This window comes from Sitophilus oryzae, unplaced genomic scaffold (genome assembly GCF_002938485.1).
Source record: "Sitophilus oryzae breed Bouriz unplaced genomic scaffold, Soryzae_2.0 scaffold_1122_pilon_pilon, whole genome shotgun sequence".
Classification (NCBI taxonomy): Eukaryota; Metazoa; Arthropoda; class Insecta; order Coleoptera; family Curculionidae; genus Sitophilus; species Sitophilus oryzae.
In genome coordinates, this window is record NW_022145752.1 from 12877 (window position 1) to 37233 (window position 24357).

General features: G+C 32.1%; 1 protein-coding gene across 4 annotated transcripts in view; it reads right to left on the reverse strand.

Annotated features, from left to right (window-relative positions):
• LOC115886062 (leucine-rich repeats and immunoglobulin-like domains protein 2) overlaps nt 1-24357 on the reverse strand; it is a 194227-nt gene that overhangs the window by 7510 nt on the left and 162360 nt on the right. For all 4 annotated transcript variants that reach the window (XM_030905118.1, XM_030905093.1, XM_030905109.1 and 1 more), the window contains exons 6-7: nt 17161-17313; nt 10296-10476 (exon numbers count right to left, since the gene is read on the reverse strand). In XM_030905118.1, coding sequence (XP_030760978.1) covers nt 10296-10476; nt 17161-17313 — 334 coding nt within the window. The remainder of the gene's footprint in view (nt 1-10295; nt 10477-17160; nt 17314-24357) is intronic.

The window sequence follows — 24357 nt, forward strand, 5'->3', positions numbered from 1 at the left end:
GTTATATACCGTCATTGAATTATCGCTAAGCAAGTTACTATGAAGCAGTGCACATGAGTCGGGCTAGGGAAGCGAGAACCCGGAGTTCGAATCTCGGCCGAAACATCACTTTTTATTTTTTTTTAAATACTGTGTTGTATTCTATAATAGTTTATTTTTGTAGTATAACAGCAAAAGAACTATTTATTCTGTTATTTTTAATCTCCGTTATTATATATAAATTGATTGTTAATTACAATACCTCATTTAATATAAAATAATATTCTACTTTTGAAATGTATCGGGCCCTAATTGTACCTTAAAAGTAATATATTTTAGTGATATACCATATTGTAAACTATTTAATATTTCAGTCGCTTAAAAAAGTTAATTTGCATTGAATAACTGCCTACCATTAAAGGAAATTTGAGCTATATAACCCTTGATGGCAGTATTCTTGGCGTGAAGCAATACTTCCTTTAAATTTGGGTGTGGTTCCAACCGATTTATTCTCAAAACCAGAAACATCTACATATAAAAGAAGCACAGGTCACTACACTTCACCCTTGGTATTACTTCCACTAATTATAATAAACTTCACCCTTGGAATTACTTCTATCACAATTACAATATCGTTCATCTGCATTGGCATTTTCTTACTTTTCGATGGGAAACAATAAACTTCCCAACATTTTTTTAAATGATGTATCAATTCCTCTTGTGAATTTACTTTTCCATAGATATCCTCATCTCTGTCCTCATGTAATGATTCTAGAGGCAATAAAATGAAAATTATTTACCATAAACATCGCAAACTAAAAACCTAATAAACAATTTTATACCGAATATGAGAAATAAATTTAGTATTTTTACCTATTATCGTCCAATCCATGTTAATAGATAATTATTATTTTTTAAATATATTTTTGGAACTGCTGGTTTTAGTAACTATTAAATTAAAACGAACTGAAAAAAGTCTTAAAATAAAACAATACCCAACCATAACCTCAAAAAATGCAGATCTCCTGTCAACTTTCTTTATTTTTTTATTTATTCATTATTTTCCTAGTGACGTCACAGGTGGTATGCGCGAACTGAACGAAATTGGGAGCCGCTATCGATCATACCTTGTATTCTTTGTACCATGACGTCTAAACGCCTTTTGATGTACCGACTGAAGCGGATGGTCGAGCGCACGACCGAACGAACGGCCGCATGCGTTCGGTCCCCGTCTAAATATACCTCTCTTCATTCGTTCGTTCGTTCGTTCGGATAATGAATACGCACCTTAAATCTGAAAGCGCACGCAGGCGAACGCCTGTGATGTACCGACTCGGAAGCGGATGGTCGAGCGCGACCGAAGGAACGGCCGCATGCGTTCGGTCCCCGTCTAAATATACCGCACTTTCATTCTAGTTCGTTCGTTCGTTCGGATAATGAATACGCACGCTAAATCTGAAAGCGCACGCATGCGAACGCCTGTGATGTACCGACTCGAGAAGCGGATGGTCGAGCGCACGACCGAACGAACGGCCGCATGCGTTCGGTCCCCTGCTCCAAATATACCGCACTTTCATTCATTCGTTCGTTCGTTCGTTCGGATAATGAATACGCACCTTAAATCTGAAAGCGCACGCAGGCGAACGCCTGTGATGTACCGACTCGAAGCGGATGAGTCGAGGCACGACCGAACGAACGGCCGCATGCGTTCGGTCCCCGTCTAAATATACCGCACTTTCATTCGTTCGTTCGTTCGTTCGGGATAATGAATACGCACCTTAAATCTGGAAAGCGCACGCAGGCGAACGCCTGTGATGTACCGACTCGAAGCGGATGGTCGCAGCGCACGACCGAACGAACGGCCGCATGCGTTCGGTCCCCGTCTAAATATACCGCACTTATCTCATTCATTCATCTGTTCGTTCGTTCGTTCGGATAATGAATACGCACCTTAAATCTGAAAGCGCACGCAGGCGAAGACGCGCCTGTGATGTACCGACTCGAAGCGGATGGTCGAGCGCACGACCGAACGAACGGCCGCATGCGTTCGGTCCCCGTCTAAATATACCGCACTTTCATTCGTTCGTTCGTTCGTTCGTTCGGATAATGAATACGCACCTTAATATGCTACTATTTTTTATTCTTCTTTAAAACATATTCTAATATAAAAAAACACACAGAATATGCTTTTTTTCAGAATTTATTCTCTTTTCCTACTCTATATTTCGACCTTCTTGTTCGAATATTGCTCGTAAATGTAAGGCATCGTGTTACAACCTTTATGCAACTACTGCAGCGTTGTTAAATGCACTTTAACAACACTGCAGTCTATGGTCTTGCTATTTTTTATAATGCGGTATATTCGTTTATAGGAACATTGTGACAAAAATAGGCAAACTTTATTTTTTAAAAACGCTTCTTATAAAGACACAGATTTTATTTATGATAAATCGTATACAGTCTGTCCCCGGAATATCTTTACAAGATGAAAAACTTTTTTATTATTGACATTTTTAGAAAAATGCATTCTTTATAAAGAACTTTGCTGTTTTAGAGAAAATTAAACAAAAGATGTAAATATTGTTAAATTTTTCCAAAAAGTCAAAACGCGTTTCTATGGTACTATAATTTAGTTTTCGTTCTGTGATAGATTGTTATTGAGAAAATTCCACACCTGTAATTTTTAACCAATCAAAACGTCTTTTTTTGACAAATCACCATGGCAACGGATAAATTTTAATGAAAATTTCACACCTCTACTTTTCAACCAATAACATGCTTTAATGTTGACTAGTTACCATGGCAACTGAAAAGATTTCCGGAAATTTTTTCGAGGCGCCACGAAATTTTAGTGGAAATTTTTTGACAGTTGAAAAGGTAAACATAAGATCTACAATCATAATGTGAATGAACTACAATGTCTATATATTGAAATATTACCGATTTGAGTTTTAGCATTTGATGTAACTAAGGTTGGTAATATTTTTTATTTAAGGAATATGTTAGATATACCTACATATGAATTTCTTCGAAATTGCTATGTTCTAAAAAATATAGTTCTGCCGCCTTTATTTAACTAAAGCTGGTATTTTCTATTTAACGAAATATGATGGATATATCTATATGATTTTTTTAGAATTTATTTCATGTTGAATTATCTTCAATGCCAAATCTTTAATGTGATATCGACTAATATATGCAAAATAATAACGAAACACATTTAGTAATTATAGGTTTTATTAATATTAAAACACAATTATTGTAAATGTTTGTAGGCTGGCTTGAATTGGTGGTTTTGAATCTGCAAAAGGTATTTTCTGTTTTATTTTGCATTGTGCTCTGATCATGATTGAACTGGCTAGTACTTGATGAAATGCTCCTCATGGATTCAATCATCTGTTGATGATGTTCAGCGTCCAACTGTAAGTAAGGTTTGATCGACTGACTATTACTATGTCCAGTAATTTTAATGAGCTGTTGTTCACCAACTCCTTTCTTTTGGCCAAATTTGAAACAGCTGTTGCTCTTGCAGAATGATTGGTTATTTTAACTTTTAGTGTCAATTCCTATATCTGAAGCTGCTGATTTAAACCATGAAGATACAATGTTCTTACTAACTGGGCTATTCTTGTACCATCCCTTTCGAATTGGGTTTTCAGTATGGGTTTGGTGTTATCTCAGTCTGTCGGCGTTTGAATAAGATTTCCTCTTTTTTCATCAACTTTTCTAAACAAACGAACTCGGACACATTTGTGATTTTCGGAAATTTCTAATCAACCATTTACTATCCGACAGTTTTTAGAACCATCTTGTGTGGTTTTAGAGAAAATTGGATTATATTCTATCCGACCTTTTGGGTTTCCGAAATTATCAGTTTCATCTTTGAAGTATTGGATACAAGCAGAATGTCCTTCCCCTCCTCTCCCTGCCAGCTCATGTGAAACTATGTGAAAAAATTTACGCTTTAAGCTCTTGTGTTTTTATTTTTATTATTATAAGTGAAAATTAAACAAAAGATGTAAATATTGTTAAATTTTTTCCAAAAAGTCAAAACGCGTTTCTATGGTACTATAATTTAGTTTTCGTTCTTTGATAGATTGTTATTGAGAAAATTCCACACCTGTAATTTTTAACCAATCAAAACGTGTTTTTTTGACAAATCACCATGGCAACGGATAAATTTTAATGAAAATTTTTTCCTTGTGGGCACCCGACCACAGAATATACACCATACAGAAGCGACAAAGAGCTTTGAATAGCATTGGTCAAATGGGAACTAATTGCGTGACGTCACGTTTGACATCCGTGCGCCTTGAACAGCATTTCACACTGAAAGAAAAATTGTTAGATTTTAATAGAAAATGATGAAAGGCAGGTTTATTTAATTTTTAAAAAACTAGAGGGATTTAAATCAGTATTTTTATTTAGAATTAAAAATAAATAAATAATTATGAAATATATTTTTAGTCTTTTATGCATAATATCTAAAATAATTATACCTGCGGTCGTGAATTTTTTTTGGTGTATAATTCTTTGACGTCACCTTTGACAATTAACCAGCATTACCCCCTCCTAAAAATTTTGAAGCAAATCTCTTTGTCGCTTCTGTATGGTGTATATTTTGTGGCCCGACAGCGAATTATAGTGGAAATTTTTTGACGTTTATAATGACAGAATATCTTTTTGAGAGTCTGGTTTTTATTTGTTTACATGATATTTTTGATACATTTCAATTACAAATCTGAGATGAAAGTTTGTAAACTGCTTGACTTCGATTTCCTAGTATTTGCGGGTGTCAACTGCTTAATCTCGTGGCGAATATTTTCTTTGCTTTCATGACCGAAGCGAAACATTTTTTTTAAGCCGTGCCGCTTGACAGCTTCAAAACTGAAATAGTTTTTAGGGTTTGAGTGTCACTTAGTTGTCATAGTAACTAAATAATCATTTCGACCACGGGGGTGTCACTTGTATGGGAAAACAGGCAACAGTCAAATTTAAACGTGCCAGGACCAACGACAAAGAAAGCAACATCTGCCAGGCATTGGCTTTCTTTGTCACTCACATTGCTTAAATCATGATACCGCGGCCATTTTGCCAACAAAGAAGCTGGCCGGGCTGTCCTGGGCAAGTGATTTAAAACAATTTTGCTTTTTTATAATATTAAATTACCATTTGATGTATTTAATGCGATTATTCAGTTAACTGGTAAAGTCAAAAATTACAACACAAAATACTTTATTCGTAAATACAACTAAGATGTAAACGTATTTTTGTATTTTTAGATTTCAACTTTTTGCAAAGACCCGCCGATAGAACTTCCCTGGCATCGTACCTGTTCCCAACTAAACGTATTATTTCCTGATAATAATATCAAAACACGTAAATACCTCTATAATTTATGATGAAAAAATTATTTTGATTATGTTTATATTATTTAAATACTTTCTAACCTCAAATAATAGTAAGATCCTTGTTTAAATCACAGCCCGTTCAAAACTGTATTGTCTTCTAAAAAATGTTTACAAAACAAACAATTATTACAAAAACAATGTCCTTTTTAATCTGATTTATACCTCAGAAGGATGCCAGTAAAATTTATTAAATCAACATTATATTATTTGGCCATTAATATGCAAAAAGGAGCATATTGTCTTAACTTAAATTTTCTTTACTGCTCCTGACAATGTTCTCTATATTCCTCTATTTTGAGTTAGTAAACTTTTGAACAGGATGTGCGATATATAAAATTTTTGGTTGTTTATGCACATTGGCTTGGTTTATGTTTTATTTAAAATATATTTATTTGGTATAACAGTTTTTTTTTGCCTTTTGAATGACATGCATTGAGGCTAGATAGTGTTTCAGTATTAGATCATTAAAGCGAATTTAAATTAGCATATATTTTTTTTGTAATATTAGTGTGTTATCATGATACAGGTAGTTGTATCATAGTGCCTTATGCATGTTATTTACCTATTATATACTTATGTATTATCAGTAAATAGATGATAATATACTACTAAATGTCTTTTAATAGTATGTTTATCTTTCCAATTCACTAGTTATTTGCAAAATGTATTTTGAACTAATTTAAGTCATTAATTGATCATCTTTCTTTTTCAGGTTCGGGATATTCTTTTTTCATTGTTAAAAAAAAATATATATATTTCAATATTATTGTAATATAAAATCGCAGCTCTAAAAATAAATGATATTGTTTACTAATGTAATTTATTTACTATGAATTTTCTCTGAAAATAATAAGCCTTTAATAATATCATTGATTTGTTGTGTAAAGTTAATAGACATATTTTTTAATACATTGGAATTATATTAAAGTAATAAAAAATATGTTTATTAACTTTAAACAGTAAGCCAGTGATACTTATAAAAATATTTTTTTAAAAATTTCCCCTCTTTTAAGGCCCGCCCCTCCAATTCCCCTCAATTTAGCTAGTACTGCCAGGCGACACCAGGTGGCGTCTGTTTCCATTTTTTAACATGAAGTTAGCATTTCTTTAATGTACCTATTCTCTGATTTCGACCAAAAATCGAAAAATACATTTTAATTATTTGATTTTCAAACATAATTCGGTGTGAAATTTTCTTACCGAATACCATACGAGGTCAAATTAAATCTGGACATTTTTTCTCGCTCAGGAATATTTTTAGAAAATTATCCCTCCTATTCGACTGGGGATAATTTTCAAAATATTCATGAGCTCGAAAAAATTTCCGGAAATAATTTGACCTCTAGTGGTATTACTAGTGAGAATTTTAAGTAACATCATGTTTTTTGATGTTTTAAAATGTTAAAAAGCACAATATTTATTTAATTCAATGCTAATGAAAGGGTGATAATAGTTATCGGAAATGTGATACTTTAACAACAGCAAAAAATATGACGTTAATCAAAATTAATAATAAATAACCATCTACCAAAGAATGAAATCAAAATTATATTACCATAGAAATACTTCTTTGATTTTTAGGCCTTTGGATTTTTTAGGAAAAAATTCAACCATATTTTCTCATATAAAAACAAATCCGGATATATATACTGTAGATAAATTTAAAAATAATACCATAAAAGTGGTACAATCTTTGAACTGGTTGTTTAGTTGCTTGTTTTTTTGAATATCTGTTTTCAGTCGTATAACTGGAAATGCTTAAATTTTATATGTCCCTTTTATGGCCTGCTATAGAAGATGTAGAATAATAATATCTGAAAGATATACGATTTTTCCCTGTGGAAATAATACGCCGTACAATTTTACGCTATCATACATTGTAATAATATTGGGTGTTACTTTTTACGACATTGAATGCGATATGTATAATATGGATATGTGAAAATGCTATAAGATAGTTTGGATTTCAATTTTAGCGTTATAGTTACCATCGAAATAATTCAGATTCTATACTTTTTTAAAAGAAAAATGGATAACGCCGACAAAGATTGTTCTGTATTAACATCTATTCTTTAATACAGTGTTTTTAGAGTGTTTTTTTCATGTCATTCATCAATATAATTTTACAATAAAGTTTAACATCCAGTATCTTTAAAACTATGCAATTCCGTATTTATAGTGACTTTTTTCCCTTCCATTCTGGGGTACTTGCTGCACAACAAAATTTTTGATCGTATTTTCAAACTTCATAAGAGAGCACTTCGATATTTATTGGGACTGAACAGTAGAACTCACTGCCAGAATTTCTTTAGAAATTTCAAAATACTAACTCTTCCTTCTTTACTCATTTTTGAATCCGTTTGCTTAATCCGCAAGCACATACCTGTTATTCCCGAAAGGCCATCTCAAAACTATCCACTTAGGAATGCACGATCTTTATCTGCCAACCCCGAGCTCAGAACTAGTTAAAGGCCCAATGCTGTACAGGGTGTTCAAAATATATTTATGAATTTCAGCTACTTACAATTAAGAAATTTAAAATTTTTTAAATGGTACACCCTATATATTTAAATTTTTTCTAATAGATTTTACAAAACTCTTCAACTTTTATTAAGTATGTCATATACCTATTTTTAATAGTTTGCGATTTATTCCAATTTTTTTCTATTTTTACCCATATTTTTAATACAGTTACGCTATAACATTATAAATGCCATTACAAAAAATAATAATTATCAAAATTTCATGTCTGTTAAGTTAAGAACAAAATTTGAATTTTGTCGTATGGTGGTAATGGTAGAGGTAATAGTTACATATTTTCCTGAAATGAATTACTCAATGTGACTGATATACACGAACAAGCCAAGAAAACCATATTTTTTGGTTCAGTACTATATATTATATAGTACTTTGCTAAGTAACTTTTTTTGCTAACTATAAGAATAGATGTAGATTATCTAGAAAACATCTTCAGTGTGTAATGAGATAATTTGGCGGCAGTAGTAATATGGGCTTTACGAAATGAATTATAATCAGTCAAACATTATACTCAGTCACTATATCAATAGTCTTCAACAATTAAGTAATATTCGTAATCTGTCGCTATTCGTCCCGACGGAAAATCCCCCCCAAGTGTCAGTTTTCATAATATAGAAATACACCAAGAAATTCACGACTGCGATTTTAGTTTATTTGAGTGAAGTTAATTAATTTTAACTAATACTAACAATTGTAACTAATTATGAAGCTACTTGTTAAAGATAAGTAATAAATAGTTTGTTTTGTCATGGCAACTATGATTTTCTAGCGTAATTGTATTAAAAATATGGGTAAAAATAGAAAAAATTGGAATAAATCGCAAACTATTAAAAATAGGTATATGACATACTTAATAAAAGTTGAAGAATAATGTAAAATCTATCAGAAAAAATGATAATATATAGGGTGTCCCATTTAAAAAATTTGAGATTTTTTAATTTTAAGTAGTTGAAATTCATAAATATATTTTGAACACCCTGTAGCATCTAACTAAAATATCTTTACATAGCTGTGTTTGTCATAATGTGGATCAACCTGCTCTCACTACCGGTTTCGGAGCCCTACTCCATCATCAGGTGAGCTTGGGCAGATAATGTGATAATGTGTATATGTGACTTAATATCTAACCGACGCTTTCCGACAAGTCGGAATTAACTATCTCTGCGCTGTGGTTGTCATTTTGTGGATCTGCCCAAGCTCACCTGATGATGGAGTAGGGCTCCGAAACCGGTAGTGAGAGCAGGTTGATCCACATTATGACAAACACAGCGTAGAATTAAATTTCTATATAAGCAGTTAAGTGGCAAGAATCCTTATATAATTTTATTATATATAAAAAAGTTATGGAATTTTACGCAGAATCTAAAAATAAAATAAAACATAGGGTGTTGCATTTAAAAAACATATGTTATATTTGCCACACTTTTTTGAAGCACCCTGTATACTCTATAATAATTTTAAAATGTGTATCTTAACCTTCCCTATAACTTTTGTATTTAAAACTTTTTTGTAAACCTCGAAACAAATGAGATAATGGACTTTACTCTATCGTTGACTCACCCTGTAATTTACAATCTGAATTTAAAAGTGTCTGAAGGACTTTTTTAAAGAGATGAATCGCTGTAGAGGTATATATTTTTATATCATATTATTATAAATCCGCATTTTCGAACTAAAAACAAGTATGCAAAGTTGTGAGTTACGATAAAGCATAAAAAAATATACAAAGGAAAATTAAAATATCATTAGGTCACATGCAAAATTAAATCAACCTTTAAAAGTGACACGTATTCCAGACTCTTTAATCATAATAAAGAAGTTCTTGATATTTCAAATTACTTGTCATTTAAATATCATAAATAAAAATGCAGCTTTAACTTTAATATTATTGACTAAGCCATACACATATACTGGAGTTGTTGAAGTCTAATCGATTCACTGAAATTTTAAACAGCTTTCTATTTACAGCAACGATGTAAATGTTACTTTTAAGCTTCGACAATGTTAACTCAAAGGCAGGTTCCTTTTCGAAAGCTTTTTATTTATTATTATTATTTATAAGTTTGTTTATAGTGCTATTATCTTTTAAAATGACTAAATATAAGTATTTTAGGATGACATTTAAGCAATTCAACAGTAAAGAAGACAACTTTCCGAAATAAAAACAAATTATCCGCACTACCAGCGCAACAAAACGCACTTTAAAAATAACTGCGTATCATAAAGTCAAAGATTATGAAACTGGTAATTTTAAAAGTTTTTCAATTATTATTGTTATTATTTTACTAAAGCATTAACACGTTAACCTCCAATATTTCAACACATTTGGCCCCTGGTTCTGTTTAAATAAGCATAGTCTTTACTTACTCGTTTTTCTGGAGATTGAGGAATGTGATGGAGTCTCCAAAGCCAGCAAAAGCGTCTTCTGCGATAAAGGAAATGTTATTGGCTCTCAGATCCAGGTGACGTAGCCTGTGCAGCCGTTTCAATGCCTCCGTTGGGATGGTGTGAATGTTGTTATCTCCCAGTCTAAGATACTGAAGATTTTCTGAAAGAAAAACATAAATAATTAAATTTAAAACACAGCTAACAATTATTATTTATATAACAAAAAGTAAAGGACAACCTAACCAAAAAAAATTATATTATTTCGTATATTTTGCATTTTATTGATTTTATGGAAAGCACTGTTAATTAAAATGTTGTATCCTTTGTTATAGGGTTTGTTTCTCTCTAAAATTTCCTGTCTCACAATGTACCGTTTGTGTCAGGGAAGGGATCATAGTTTCATATTTGTCGATTTTCGAAAGAAATCAGTACATGTATATTATTTCGTATATTTTTTTATTTTATTGATTTTACGAAAAACACTGTTTATTAAAATGTTGTATCCTATGTTATAGGGCTTGTTTCTCTCTACAATTTCCTGTCTCACAATGTACCGTTTGTGTCGGGGAAGGGATCATAGTTTCATAGTTGTCGATTTTCAAAAGAAGTCAGTACATGTATATTTTTTCGTATATTTTTCATTTTATTGATTTTATGGAAAGCACTGTTCATTAAAATGTTGTATCCTATGTTATAGGGCTTGTTTCTCTCTACAATTTCCTAAAACTGCAGTATAAATGATAACTAAAGCAGGTATAGAAATGTTATTAATAATTTTAAGATTCAATATAGTTATATTATTTCGAAACAATTCCTAACTAAGCTTGTTCCCAGTCAGCCCATTTTCCAAGTTATTTTTCTAACACATCTGGTACCTTAACCCTTTATTAGGTCCCTTTGTAGTGCGCGCCATTGTTGTTCGCTGGCATTCCCTAGACCTTACAATCCATTAACTTTAACAATGGTCACATCTAACCGCTATGAAATTACCGAGGAAGTTCCTGGAAAACAACCATCGATTCTACTAAGTGTGTATAAAGGAACTTTTATTATTTCCTCCGTTTTTTTATTAAGTTTCTTTTTGTAGCAAAGAAATGGTTGTTTGAAAAGCACATTTGGAAATATAGTATTGTACGTAAAAATATAATTCTTTTTTATCTATGTGATGATTTATATGGAATAAAATTAAATATAAAAAGTCTCTATTTTTATTAAAAAAAACATAATATTACAAACAACGTAAATCTGGCAAGTATAATGTCTAAGTTTAACTTAACTTCTTAGAAACATATTATTAAATCATTTCTTTGCCATTTTAGAGTAATATAGATCCTATCTAGGCAACCTTTAACATTAAAACTAAAACATTTTTATTTTTAAACACCATAAAGCATACAACGCTGTTTTTAATGTTACCGAGCATTCCGAGAATTGTTCTTTTATAGTTTTCTCAAAGGTAAAGTTGGATATTATCGAAAACATGTGGAATATATACATATACAGTTTGCAAATACAGTTTTCTTTGATATTCTTTCAAGTTCAACCGACCTTCGAATTGTAAAGAGTTTTTGTTCGGGAAAATATGATCGAAAGACAACAAAGTGTATTGTTTCGAATATAGAAACTATAAAAAAGGAGAAAACATATTTTATTTGCTTGTTTTTGTTTGGGAAATCTGAGAAAGTTGAGTTAAATACCGGATGTTTTTCCAAACTGGCTCACCCCTATAACTTTTTTATTTTTTTAGATAACGGAACGAAATTTGGTTAATTAGTATATGACATAAATCGGGATTGGTTGACGCATTCAATAATTACTTTCAGTCATTTCCTGTTCCACCTCTAGTATACTAACATGCAAAATCTCGTTTTTTTATCTGAAAAAATAAAAAATATAATAATATTTCTTCACTTCATATCCAAACATAAAATTATATTTTCAACTTTCCCAAACCTCAATCATTCTCCATTTTCAATTAACTTTATTTTTCAATTTTCCAACCTTTTTATAATTTATCGACAAAGAATCGAGGACTCAGCTATTTTCAATAAATTCTGAAACCTCCTTTGTCCACCCCCACCTCGTTTAGGAGGACCATAAAAACGTTTTGAGGATCAATCGATTCTTTCATCCTCAGGCTTTAAGGAAGGAAAGTGTAGGGTTACGAAAAGCCTTTCCAGGATAGGTTAGAGTAATAATTTACCATGCTGTCAAAAGGTCGTGTTTCTTTTATGAACTAGGGTGGTTTTTGTATGAACTAAAGAATGATTGTTATGGGTGTGTGGATAGATTGATAGGTTTGTGTTGTTGAAATTGGTTTGTTGTCAATAATGTTTTATATAGAATAATTAAAGCACTAAGAAAACAAGGAAAAGACAGGCGTTATATAGAAACTCTTGCCAATATATACAAAGAAGCCAATGAAAGAGTAATGATATACAGGGTTGTTCACCACATACGACACGTAATATTGTAGCTAAACGATTAGATTTTTACAAATTGTAAGTTTTGAGGTCGTTGGAGGACTATTAGAGCTACAATTTAAAAATATTTTTACAAGATACAGACTGTCCCAAATAAATAAAAAATATCAAAGTTGTATTTTTTTAAATGGAACATCCTGTATATTATTGCATTTTTAGTTTCTACGATTAAAATAAAGGTAAATTTGATTAAGGTTTATTATACTTAAACCTTACCGTTTTTGAAATATTTTCAATTTTGTGAAATTGCAGTATAAATTTTAAGGCTTCATTTCTCCGAGGGTATCAAAGTTTTTAATACTAAATATTTACTGAAGTTTATTTATTGACCAGTTATTGTGTTGCAATTATAAAAATTTTACTACCTTATACAGAGTGTCTAAATATTTATTTAAATAATTATTAGCTTTAAACGGCAATAACTTGTTTAATTTAAATGGAAGATCCTGTATATTTTATGAGAATCAGATGCACAATTTAATTGTCTATCAAATTGTATCATACCATTTTTTACCTATCTCTTCAAGTTTCCGCAGAAAATGCATTTTCTTGTAATTTGGAACTCATTTATCCCTATACCCTATACCCATGGAATATATAGTAGTAGAGTGAAAATACATTCATTTCGCAACTTGTTACATAAAGAGCTATTTAAATAATCTAAATACAACTATTCAAGAACATTGGGATAATTATAGTAAAAATATAAATTAATAAAATATTAATTTTATGATTTAGTTAGAGACATATGCCAGATGGCAGTAAAGGAAAACAAAACAAAAGTATTTAAGTGTGGAGCATGTTTGAAGATCAAAATTATTGAAACACTTTAACCGACTCTGTAACTCGTTACCCAAGGCAAAAAAGTTAAACGCAAACGACTTTATTGATAAATGTATTGTTTCTACTTTGAAAAATACTAATGGGCCTTAAAATTAAAGAAGTTTTAAAAAATTTCTTGAATTTTTTTTTAGTAAAATGAGAATAATTTATTCCCAGTCGAAAAAATTGTTTCCGCGCGTTGTTTAGGGTGAAATATTTCAAGCTAACGTATTCAAAAAGCAGGAATTGCTATTTTAGGAACGAAACATTTTCTTATTCAACAACATGGCGGCTTTCACTTTGTTGTTTTGGAGATTAAGATGGAGTAGTTCGAGTAGTCGCATACTGGACTAATAAAGTCGCAGTTCAGTCTTAACAGGTAGTATACTAGTCGCAAGATTGCCTAATTTAGTCATCTTAATCCATTGTGCCGCCCTCTATATTCTAAATAAACGAGGGAGTGGATAAAGTATCGGTAATATGTCGATGTATATTTAAATTTAGTTTTATATGTACCTTTCTTATGTCCCATTTTAATTAAGTTTTTTTTATTAAAACAAAAACAGCACTGAACTGTCTGACTGAACAGAACACTGAAGTGAAAATTTAAGATTTGGTGGCTCGACGTCCTACCAACGTAAGAATAAGGCAATCTGAACAACGTTGGAATTAGTAAAACAGACGACGTTTGCATAACGTTGGAATAGGTCCTGAAAGTGACGTCGGAAAACTCTTTATTGCTCAACATTGTAACTACGTTGTCCAAATCACCTAAAGATCACTTAAGCAAAAAAGGTTACAAGACAACGTTTATTCGACGTCGCAGAAGCTTTTACTTTGTTGTAGTACTAGTTTAACGTTGGCACAACGTTACAACAACGTTTACATTTATTTTAATACCCAAGGTACGGAGCTAACTTTTTTTTGTAACTAATCCAACGTTGTGTTTAGTAAACATCTGGTCGCAAGTCGTGAAAATGCTACTTGGGATATCACATACAAACATAGAAAATTTCACTTTTGAAAACCACTCAATACAAGATTCCTTCACATTTTCTGTTGGTTGCATCGAACAACAACACAATACTAAATATCACGAAAACATATCTGTTAATGTGAAAAAAGAAATAGAATTTACGAAAGACATCAAATCTCGAGTTAATCTAAAATAACATTAAGAAAATTGAGTCCGTTCCCTGGTTTCCTATTTAGTTTCAAATCTTCCAGGACTTAATCTAACCATCTGGCACAAAACCTTCGATAAATTAATTATTGCTGAGCTCGTAAATGCGCTCTTAGAGTTGCCGGCTCGTTTGAAATCAAATAGCGTGCATGCAGGTATTAATTTTCAATGAGAGCTAGGTGAGCTGAATAGAGAATGCTACATGAAAATTAATAATATCTTGTAATGTTTGTTACTAGTATACAGTGCTGGCAACTCTTACTTTTGAGTCGGTATTTACATGTGTGGAAATAAATTGCATAGGGATCTTTTCGAATCTGCCAGAAAGCACTCTGAATCACCTAACTACTTTAATAAATATGTCATTCCACATTAATATTTTTCCAAAATGTCTTAAGACGGCAATAATCATTTCTCTGCATAAAGGAGGAGACAAAGATCAAGCTTCTAACTATCGCCCAATTGCACTCCTTCCAACGCTATCTAAGATCATAAAGAGGTTGGTTAAAAGAAGGCTGATATCTTCTCTGTTTAAGTACAGAATACTTACTGAAATCAATTTGGATTTCTAAGCAACAAGTCCACAAATGACGCTATGTTTTCCCTCCTTAATAAAGTTTACTCCAGCCTAAATAACCATCTATCTGCAGCAACAATGTTTCCTGTGATTTTTCTAAGGCGTTCGACTGTGTAAATCATAAGATCCTAATTAATAAACTGTTATGAGAACACTATAGGTTCAGGGGAACATCTCTCGAATGGTTTAAGTCATATCTGAGCAACAGAAGTCAACTTGTGAGGGTGGATACCACTTTGAATGTGGAGTACCTCAAGGCTTAGTACTAGGCCATATTTTGTTTCTTTTTATTAATGACATTGCTAACATAAACATCAGTGGTAAAATATGTCTTTTTGCGGACGACACTAGCTTCACTTGGAGCAACAAGGACGTCACGGTACTTCATAGGATTGTATCAAATGACTTAATCACCATTAAATCTTGGTGCGATTCGAACCTCCTGAGTCTCAAAATTTCTAAAACTAAAGCGTTGTCGTATAAAAACTCGCTGCAGTCTTTTATACTTAGAACTGCTTATTATGCACTTTTTCAGTTGCACCTCACATATGCTCTTCCATTCTGAGGTACGTGTTGTGCGACTCAATTTGACTGCATTTTCAAGCTTCAGAAGAGAGCTGTTCGATATTCACTGGTACTAAACAGCAGAACTCATTGCCAGGACTTTTTTAAAAAATTAAAAATATTAACTCTTCCTTTCTTATTTATATTTGTACCCGTTTGCCTAATACGTAAGCATGTATAAGCTTCTCAAGAAAGGCCATCTCACACTTATCCACTCAGGAACGCGGAGCAAGATCTTTATCTACCTATCCCACGCTCAGAGTTAGTTAAACGTTCAATATTATACAACTCGAAAAAAAATGCACAATCACCTGCCATTTGAGTGAGAATTCGCAAAGGGTGAGAATTCGCAAAGCATTGAAATCTTATTTACTAGATAAGGCTTTCTACGCGTAAATGACTTATATTTTGATAATCGAATTTGATCTTGTAAACACTGGTCTCATATTTGCTATTACTATATTTACTATAAACTTACTAAATATTTTTGAATCATATTTTTATTTTTTTATTCTTTAACATTGTAAACATTTATAAATATTTATTTTAAACAATAAGACTGACAATGTAATTTGTATACTTGTTTTGTATTCTCTTTTGTTTGTTTGTTTGTATGTTTACTTTACCTTTGTCTATAAATAGTAAAAATTTTTGACAATAAAGGCATTTATTTATTTATTAAGTCGGAGTGAGAGAAATGCGACGGTGTGCTGTTGCTGCGTTGCCACATTTCTCCGTACGCCTTTCCTTTTCAAGTAAGGTATAATCACGATCGCAAACCGCTTATTTTTAAAACTTTTTTTGGAAAAGATAGCTAGATAAAATCATTAGATATGTTTCTGAGCATCTGAAATGGAATTATAAGGTTATCATTAGGGCGTCCATTTTTTTATAACGAGAAAACGAAAATTGCGACTCGTTAATTAATAATAAATAAAGTATCACGAGACGTAATTAAATCGTGAAGCTGAACGCATGATATACAATCTTCTCTAGAATTTTAAGTACTGATTGGGTCAATCGCGACGAATCTGCAATATCCCCTTCTACGTCTCTTAGCGATGTGCACAGTTTCTCGGTTTATTTCATACGTTTGGCAACGTTTTTACTGTTCCCTCTTTGTACAGTACGTTTATATAAACGCATTGTACTCTTCTTACATACGGAAATCTCGACCAAAACTAACATTTGCCAGCCCCTAGTATTATATTTTACCTTCCAAACCGGCAAAGGCGTCCTTATCGATGGTGTCGATGTTGTTGCCGTCCAGTTCCAAAGAATTGAGAAGGGTGAGATGCGAGAAAACCCTGGAAGGGACCGTACGCAGTTTGTTGTGGGCCAATCCGAGCGAATCCAAGTTTCTGAGACCTGTAAATAACCAACAAAACATTGTTTACTTTAAATAAATGGTATATTAATCAAAATAGTTTTTGGAAAAACATCAAAGGCTACGTTTTCCAATATAAATCATTGACAATAACGGTCTGTGCACATTATCATAAACAGCCGATACATAATCACCTAAATATTTCCAGAAATATTTCGTGAAACATTTCGCAAAACATTTCTGAAAATAGTACGATATACAGGGTGAGTTTCCTAGGATGTTCTCTATGGGTATCTCATCAGTTTTGTGGGGTTATAAATATGCACCTTTCAGATTTTCAAAAAAGTTCATGGCTTACTAGATATTTCGAAAAAAACAAATTTTGACTATTTTAAAACTTGTCCCTAATTCCATTATAATTTATTTTAGACAAAAAGTTTTCAAATAAAAGTTGTAGATAATCACATCCCTAATGAGGTTGTGCTCTCCGATTTTTTCTAAAGCCTGTCATTTTTGACATATGACACAAACATATGTTTTTTTAAATGGAAACCATAGTTGGCCATGACGTCATAAATAGCGTCATTTTTTAAGCTTTTCAGCGATATAAACTATAATATGTTTCTTTCACAAAATTACTGAGTTATAGCCAATTCTTATCTTTCTTGACTAAGTTCACTTAGTTAGCCATGGAAACAAGTTTCATCCAATCTTTGTAAATTAAAATAAACAAAAATTGTAAATACGAGTTTTTCAAATGAATAAAAGCTATTAAGATTATTGGTTCAACAAAGGAGCCTCTACGGTGCAAATTGGTAATAAAAAACAAAACTATTGATCAGATAATGTCATTCGAATACCTCGGATGCAAAATTACAAGCTCAGGATTCCTGGAAGAAGAAGTAAGGAAACAAGCCAATAAAGCTGCCGCAATATCAGGACATCTTAAATATCCCATATGGAAAAACAAACATTTGAGTACAGAATGTAAGTCAAGAATATACAAACCCTGCATACGACCAGTGATGACATATGGTGCGGAAACCAGAGCTGAAACATCAGTAACAAAGAGAATCCTACGAACTACTGAAATGAAAACCTTAAGAATGATAACTGGATACACATTGAGGGACAGACAGAGAAATGTAGACATAAGAGAAAAGTGCCAAACAAACGACGTTGTCAGATGGATAAGGCAGAGAAGAAGAGAATGGAACCAGCATATGTCAATAGAATGGGCCCCGACAGAATGGCCATAATAATTCGCAACAACGTACCCCATGGCAGAAGACCTAGTGGACGACCACCTAAACGTTGGCAAGACAGTTGGCAGTCAACCTCGCAAGAGTTGCTTAGACGAGGAGGAAACCGGAACTAAACAGGCGATACGCCTTCTAAAAGAAGAAGAAGATGAAGAAGAAATAGTTTTTACCAATTTTTTTTTACAATACCTCTAGCTAAAATATCTCTTACTAATTACATTGTATAGGTTTTAAAAAATTGTTAAGCACGGACTTGGCGATTAACTACAAGATCATTACACAAAAGAATACTTACTAATGGTCGTAATTGTTTTATGTCTCCATAAAGAAACTTAATTAAGACTTCAAATAAAAAGAAACTCTTAAATTTAATGGGCCAATCTTTTCAACAGTTTTAGTATACTAGGTATTCTTTATGACCCCTATATTAAATTTATGATTTAGTCTCCTTTATTGTAGAATTTTCTGTAATAGTTGTAAAGTTTTTCTACCAGATACCATTTATAACACAAAGGAATTCTTAAGAAAAGTATAAATAATATAAGAAATATTTATTATTAGAGCTTGAGATGAACCGCCTATTTAAAAAGAAACATATTTCTTTAAATTCAAAACATTCACTTTTAAAACACTCTGTATACATAAATAAAATTATTGATTTTTAAGATACTATTCGCAAACCAGGGAGAGGGAAATCAGACAAATAACAGCGAGAATAGGTTTTTAACTAATAGCTGTTTTCCATAGCAACTGTTAAAATTACCTTATATCTATCAAAAATAGTAGATAAAATAGTACCTTAACCTCAAGGGTAGATTCAATGATACTATCTAACTAATCGAACAGCGAGGATAGGTTACAAAGTTTATTTCTTCTCCCGCGTTTTTTAATTGCTTTCATATTTGAAAATCTTTGTATTCCCTTTCATAAGTTATTCGGGATTTAAATGGGAGTAGTTTGAATATGGCGTTTATCGCCTCAGCCTGAATATCTGTTGGTAATTTACATATTTCGTTTTGAGCCATTTCTGGCTCCAATTCAATCAGCAATCGACACAAAAGGGAATTAAAAAATATTGACTCAAAACTGACAACTAAAGAGACAGCTTTATTTATTTGTCAAATTACATAGAAACCAACGCCAACCCAGAACAATATTTTTTTCTACTCGTAATAAATTCCTTGAAATAATTATTTCTGAATATTTTTTAAAACGTATCTCGTTATGGAAAAAAATATTGTTTTATACACGATGATAAAATTGTATTATCGTCTCCGATTAATTCAAAAAGTAATTCTACCTCGGAATTACAATCACAATAAAAATATTTTTAATTTAACTGAAATAAAGAAACCTACGTTTTCTTTATTTCAGTTAAATTGCTTTTTATACAGTTGGACAAAATATTATCTTTCTTGCTTCATCAACGTTACCGTAGATGGAGCTAAGAAGGCTTAGGTAGGGTATATATAAATAAACAAAATACGAGTAGCGGAAAAAGGGGCCAAAAAATCCTACATATATGCTTATTCTCTGCATTAAGTTCATCAGACCGAAGTCACAGCTGCCGCTAGATGGCGTAGAGCGTCTAGCACTCTCGCCATAGTAGTACGTTTTGTACTCAAATGCTATTCTCTGCTTTTTGTTGGTCAGATCGAGGGTTACAGCAAAGTCGGCCTGACGACGGAGAAAAATCTCCGAAACCGGTCGTCGAATGGCAGTTCCCTTCGGTCTGATGAACTTAATGCAGAGAATAAGCATATATGTATGGTTTTTTGACCCCTTTTTCCGCTACTCGTATTTTGTTTATTTATATATACCCTACCTAAGCCTTCTTAGCTCCATTTACGGTAACGTTGATGAATCAAGCATGTTTGTTCATTACGCCGCTGGTTTTAATTTTGGGGGTACGATCTGTGATTGTCACAGCTGCCGCTAGATGACGTAGAGCGTCTAGCACTCTCGCCATAGTAGTACATTTTGTATTCAAATGCTATTCTCTGCGGGTTACAGCAAAGTCGACCTGACGATGGAGAAAAATTTCCGAAACCGGTCGTCGAATGGCTGTTCCCTTCTGTCTGATGAACTTAATGCAGAGAATAAGCATATATGTAGGGTTTTTTGGCCCCTTTTTCCGCTACTCGTATTTTGTTTATTTAAAATATTATCTCTTCAACTTTGTTGATCGAACTTGGGTTGTTAAACAACAAGCTTATGTGTGAAGACATTTAAAAACTATATTCTTTTATCATCAAAATTGAGCTGTATTTCCAAAAAAAGTTACTTGTTTATTCCTGTGGCTTTGTTAAATATTTCAGTATTAGAACGTATTACAAATTTAGCTAACAACTTTAATAAAAGAGTATCTTAATATACCGCTAGCTCAACTTTATCCAACTTCAGATAACTGACGATAAACAAAAACACAACTTTGCTAGTAATTACTTTAAGGTCTCAATTTTGTTTGTGTTAAACTGCGAGCAAATGTTTTGAAAGCAATTACCCAGATCCCAAACTTATTTTTCGGTAAAGCTAACAAAGATAAGGTTGGTATAAAGGTCAGATAAATTATCTATCGGCAGGGAATAAGAAAAGTCAATATTTTATAAGTAATTTTTTACTCCATTTTAATTCATAATAAATTTATTAAATATATTTACTTCCTCTAGGAGATGTGAGATCGGAGAATATGAATTAATTCAAAATTGTTTATCATGGTATCATGATAATTGCATTTTTTCAAATATTAGATTAAATTTTTCAAAAATAATCATAATTTTGTTAAAAAAGTTGAAAAAAAAATAAAAAGATTTCAGTTAACGTCGTTAACGTCTTCTTTTTGCTGCCAGGGCTAATCTGGACGGGGCCTACTTTGTTTACGCGGAATCCGAACCGCGGTCCTCGGCCATATCATGGTCAATGGCCTACCGACTCTAAATCCAACTTCAGATAACTGACGATAAACAAAAACACAACTTTGCTAGTAATTACTTTAAGGTCTCAATTTTGTTTGTGTTAAACTGCTTTTCCATTGCCGAAACCACTGTGGGCCGTTTTCAAAAAAAGTTGAAAAATTTAGGAATTTACCAAGTGGTTAACTTTAACCGCGAATAACTTTTGAAGGAGTAGGTTTATCAAAAAATTGCTAGAAACCCTTTTTGTAGAGCGTTCAATTCTCTAAAAGGATATGTAATTGTTATGGCTACAACAAAAGAAGATCGAGAGAAAAAAAATAGTTTTAAAAAGTGGCAAATCTCTATGTAATTTAAATGGGAAATTAATCGTCTTCGGGTCAAGGTTTATTGTGAATATTAAGAATTTACAATGGTCTGTAATTTTTTAGGCATTAAACTAAAAATTTAGAGGGCTATAGGGCCTAGGTACTAGCTATAAGTAAATAAATAAATTATAAACATGATTACTGTTGTAAGAAGCAACACTCCTAAGGAGATTTTTTTGACCAATTTGCCTGCCTGGCCAGGTGGAAATACCATTAGTTTAAAAAACGTGAACTTACTGATGATTTCCATTTAAAACTGGGCATAGATAGTGGAGGTAGATCTTTAAAAATTTGTCTGTCTTTATGTTGTTACGAAAATCCCGAAATAAAACAAGAAACACATAAAAGTACCGGAATAAACAAACTTGTTATAATAGGATTGGCTCCCAAAATAATAGAAACCTACAAAAATATCAGAGCAATGTTTGAGATTTTGCAACTCCATACTATTTGTGGAGTCAGTTCTTACACATTTGCCGCAGATCTAAAGTTGATAATGATTGTATTGGGCCTTCAATCTTCATCATCATGCCATCCATGTGCCCGGTGTGATGTTAACTCAAAAAATTTACAGTCAAGGGGAGAACTAAGATCCATAAAAGATATTTCCAAATGGAGTACATGATGGAACGAGGAGACAGGTGGAAATTTAAAAGAAACAAAAGAGTACAGTAAGTGTACTGCAACGTTTACTTTATTGACTTTTTTAATAGTTATTTTTTTTGCAAATTTTAATTAAAATTTTTAGAGAATTGTGTCAACATTCCTTTAATAACTGGTGATGACGATCTTCCAATTATCAACTATAATTTATTTAGATGGGAGTTGTACAAAAAATATACGATTCTCTAAAAAAGGACTTTCCGGAAATTGCTGAAAGCTGGCTAAGAAGTTCTGGGATACAATTAGACCATTACAGCAGATTTAATGGAAATAATGCCAGAAACTTGCTTAAAAAAGTTGACGTCCTTAAAGCACTAGATCCTGGTACTTACTTTGTAACAAAACTTTATTTTATTATTGTTATTTGGACACTAAGCCCTTTGCTTATTTTTTTTTAGACAACAAATACATAGAGGTATTTTGTGCCAATGATGTGGTAGTCAGCTGTTTTGGAAAATATATTGATAACAATTACGATCCCTATATACTGAAATTTTCCGACAAAATAAGAGATACGAAAATCAGTTTTACTCCAAAAATTCACGCTGTTGTTCACCATATAGTGGATTTTGTTAGTATTTCACAGAAAGCATTGGGCTTTTACTCTGAGCAAGCCTTAGAGCAGGTGCATCATTCCTTTAAGTTGTTCTCAAAAAACTTTAATTCAAATCCGAGATCAAAAAACTATCAAAAAAATCTCCTTAGGAGTGTTGCTTCCTACAACAGTAACAATGTTTAAAATTTATTTATTTACTTATAGCTAGTACCTAATTGTTTTCTTCCTTTTTAGTCTAAATTCAGTGTGTGTTAAAGTAATTAATTGTACTTCCTTAATTGTTAGTTTGTAGTTTTACTTGTTTACTAATACTTATGATCATAAAGTAAAATTTTATCACTAAAATATTAGAAAAAAAATATTTTTTGCTTTTTCCATTAGATTAAAGTCTATTTTTATTTAAATTTGTTCAGAGACCCAACCTCCTGGATTTAGAAACAGGGAGAGGGGCAACAGTAAGCATACCTTTTGGTGATTATGGTTGTTATTTATTATTAACAAAACTTTTTGCGCGCTTTTTACTTTGGTTGAAAAAGGTTTTTTTTCTAAATTTGTGTAGAGACCCCAATTGTACGTCGGCAATTTTATTTTTTATATTTCTTTGAAGCCAGTGGTATCGGCATTTAAAAAATAAAGTACTCAAAGTTTATATATTTTTTCTTGACATCTTGGCCCAGGCTAACTGTGGTCGTGAGAGAATTGATCAACTTCGTAAATATCGGACACCCTAATACAAACATAACTCCCCTTTTCCACAAAAGAAAGAAACAAAAACCCTCCATTACCAATCCCATCTCTCCAATAAATAATTGAAGAAGAGGAAAAACACGAAAAAAAAACAGCTTGTATCCACATGGAAATTGCACAGCCGCTGTTTCCCAATTCCATGCGCATACTCCTCAATTTTTTACAGAGGAAAAAACGGAACATGAGAAAAAACTGATTTGTATTCAGGAGCCATTCAAACGATTTAGCGAACTTTAACTGAGAAAAAGGCTTTTCTTTCTGCTTTTTCCGTTTTTTTTTCTTGTATTTTGGAACAGAGAAAAATAGGTACAACTGTGGGCGGGAAAAAATGTCGAGCTTAGGTTTACACGCCTCTGGCATAGTAAAATTTTTGGAAAAATGTGTATTTTTGGGGATGAAAAGAGAAATTTATATAAAAAATTATGATTGTCTCAATGATTGGTCTATTTCGTACTGTTACTAAAACATTTTATTGAAATCTCAAAAATAATCATAATATATTTTTAATTTCTGGATTTTTTGTGTACAGGGTGTCCCATTTTAGTTGAAATCATACGGTATTTCCGTTATTAGTAAA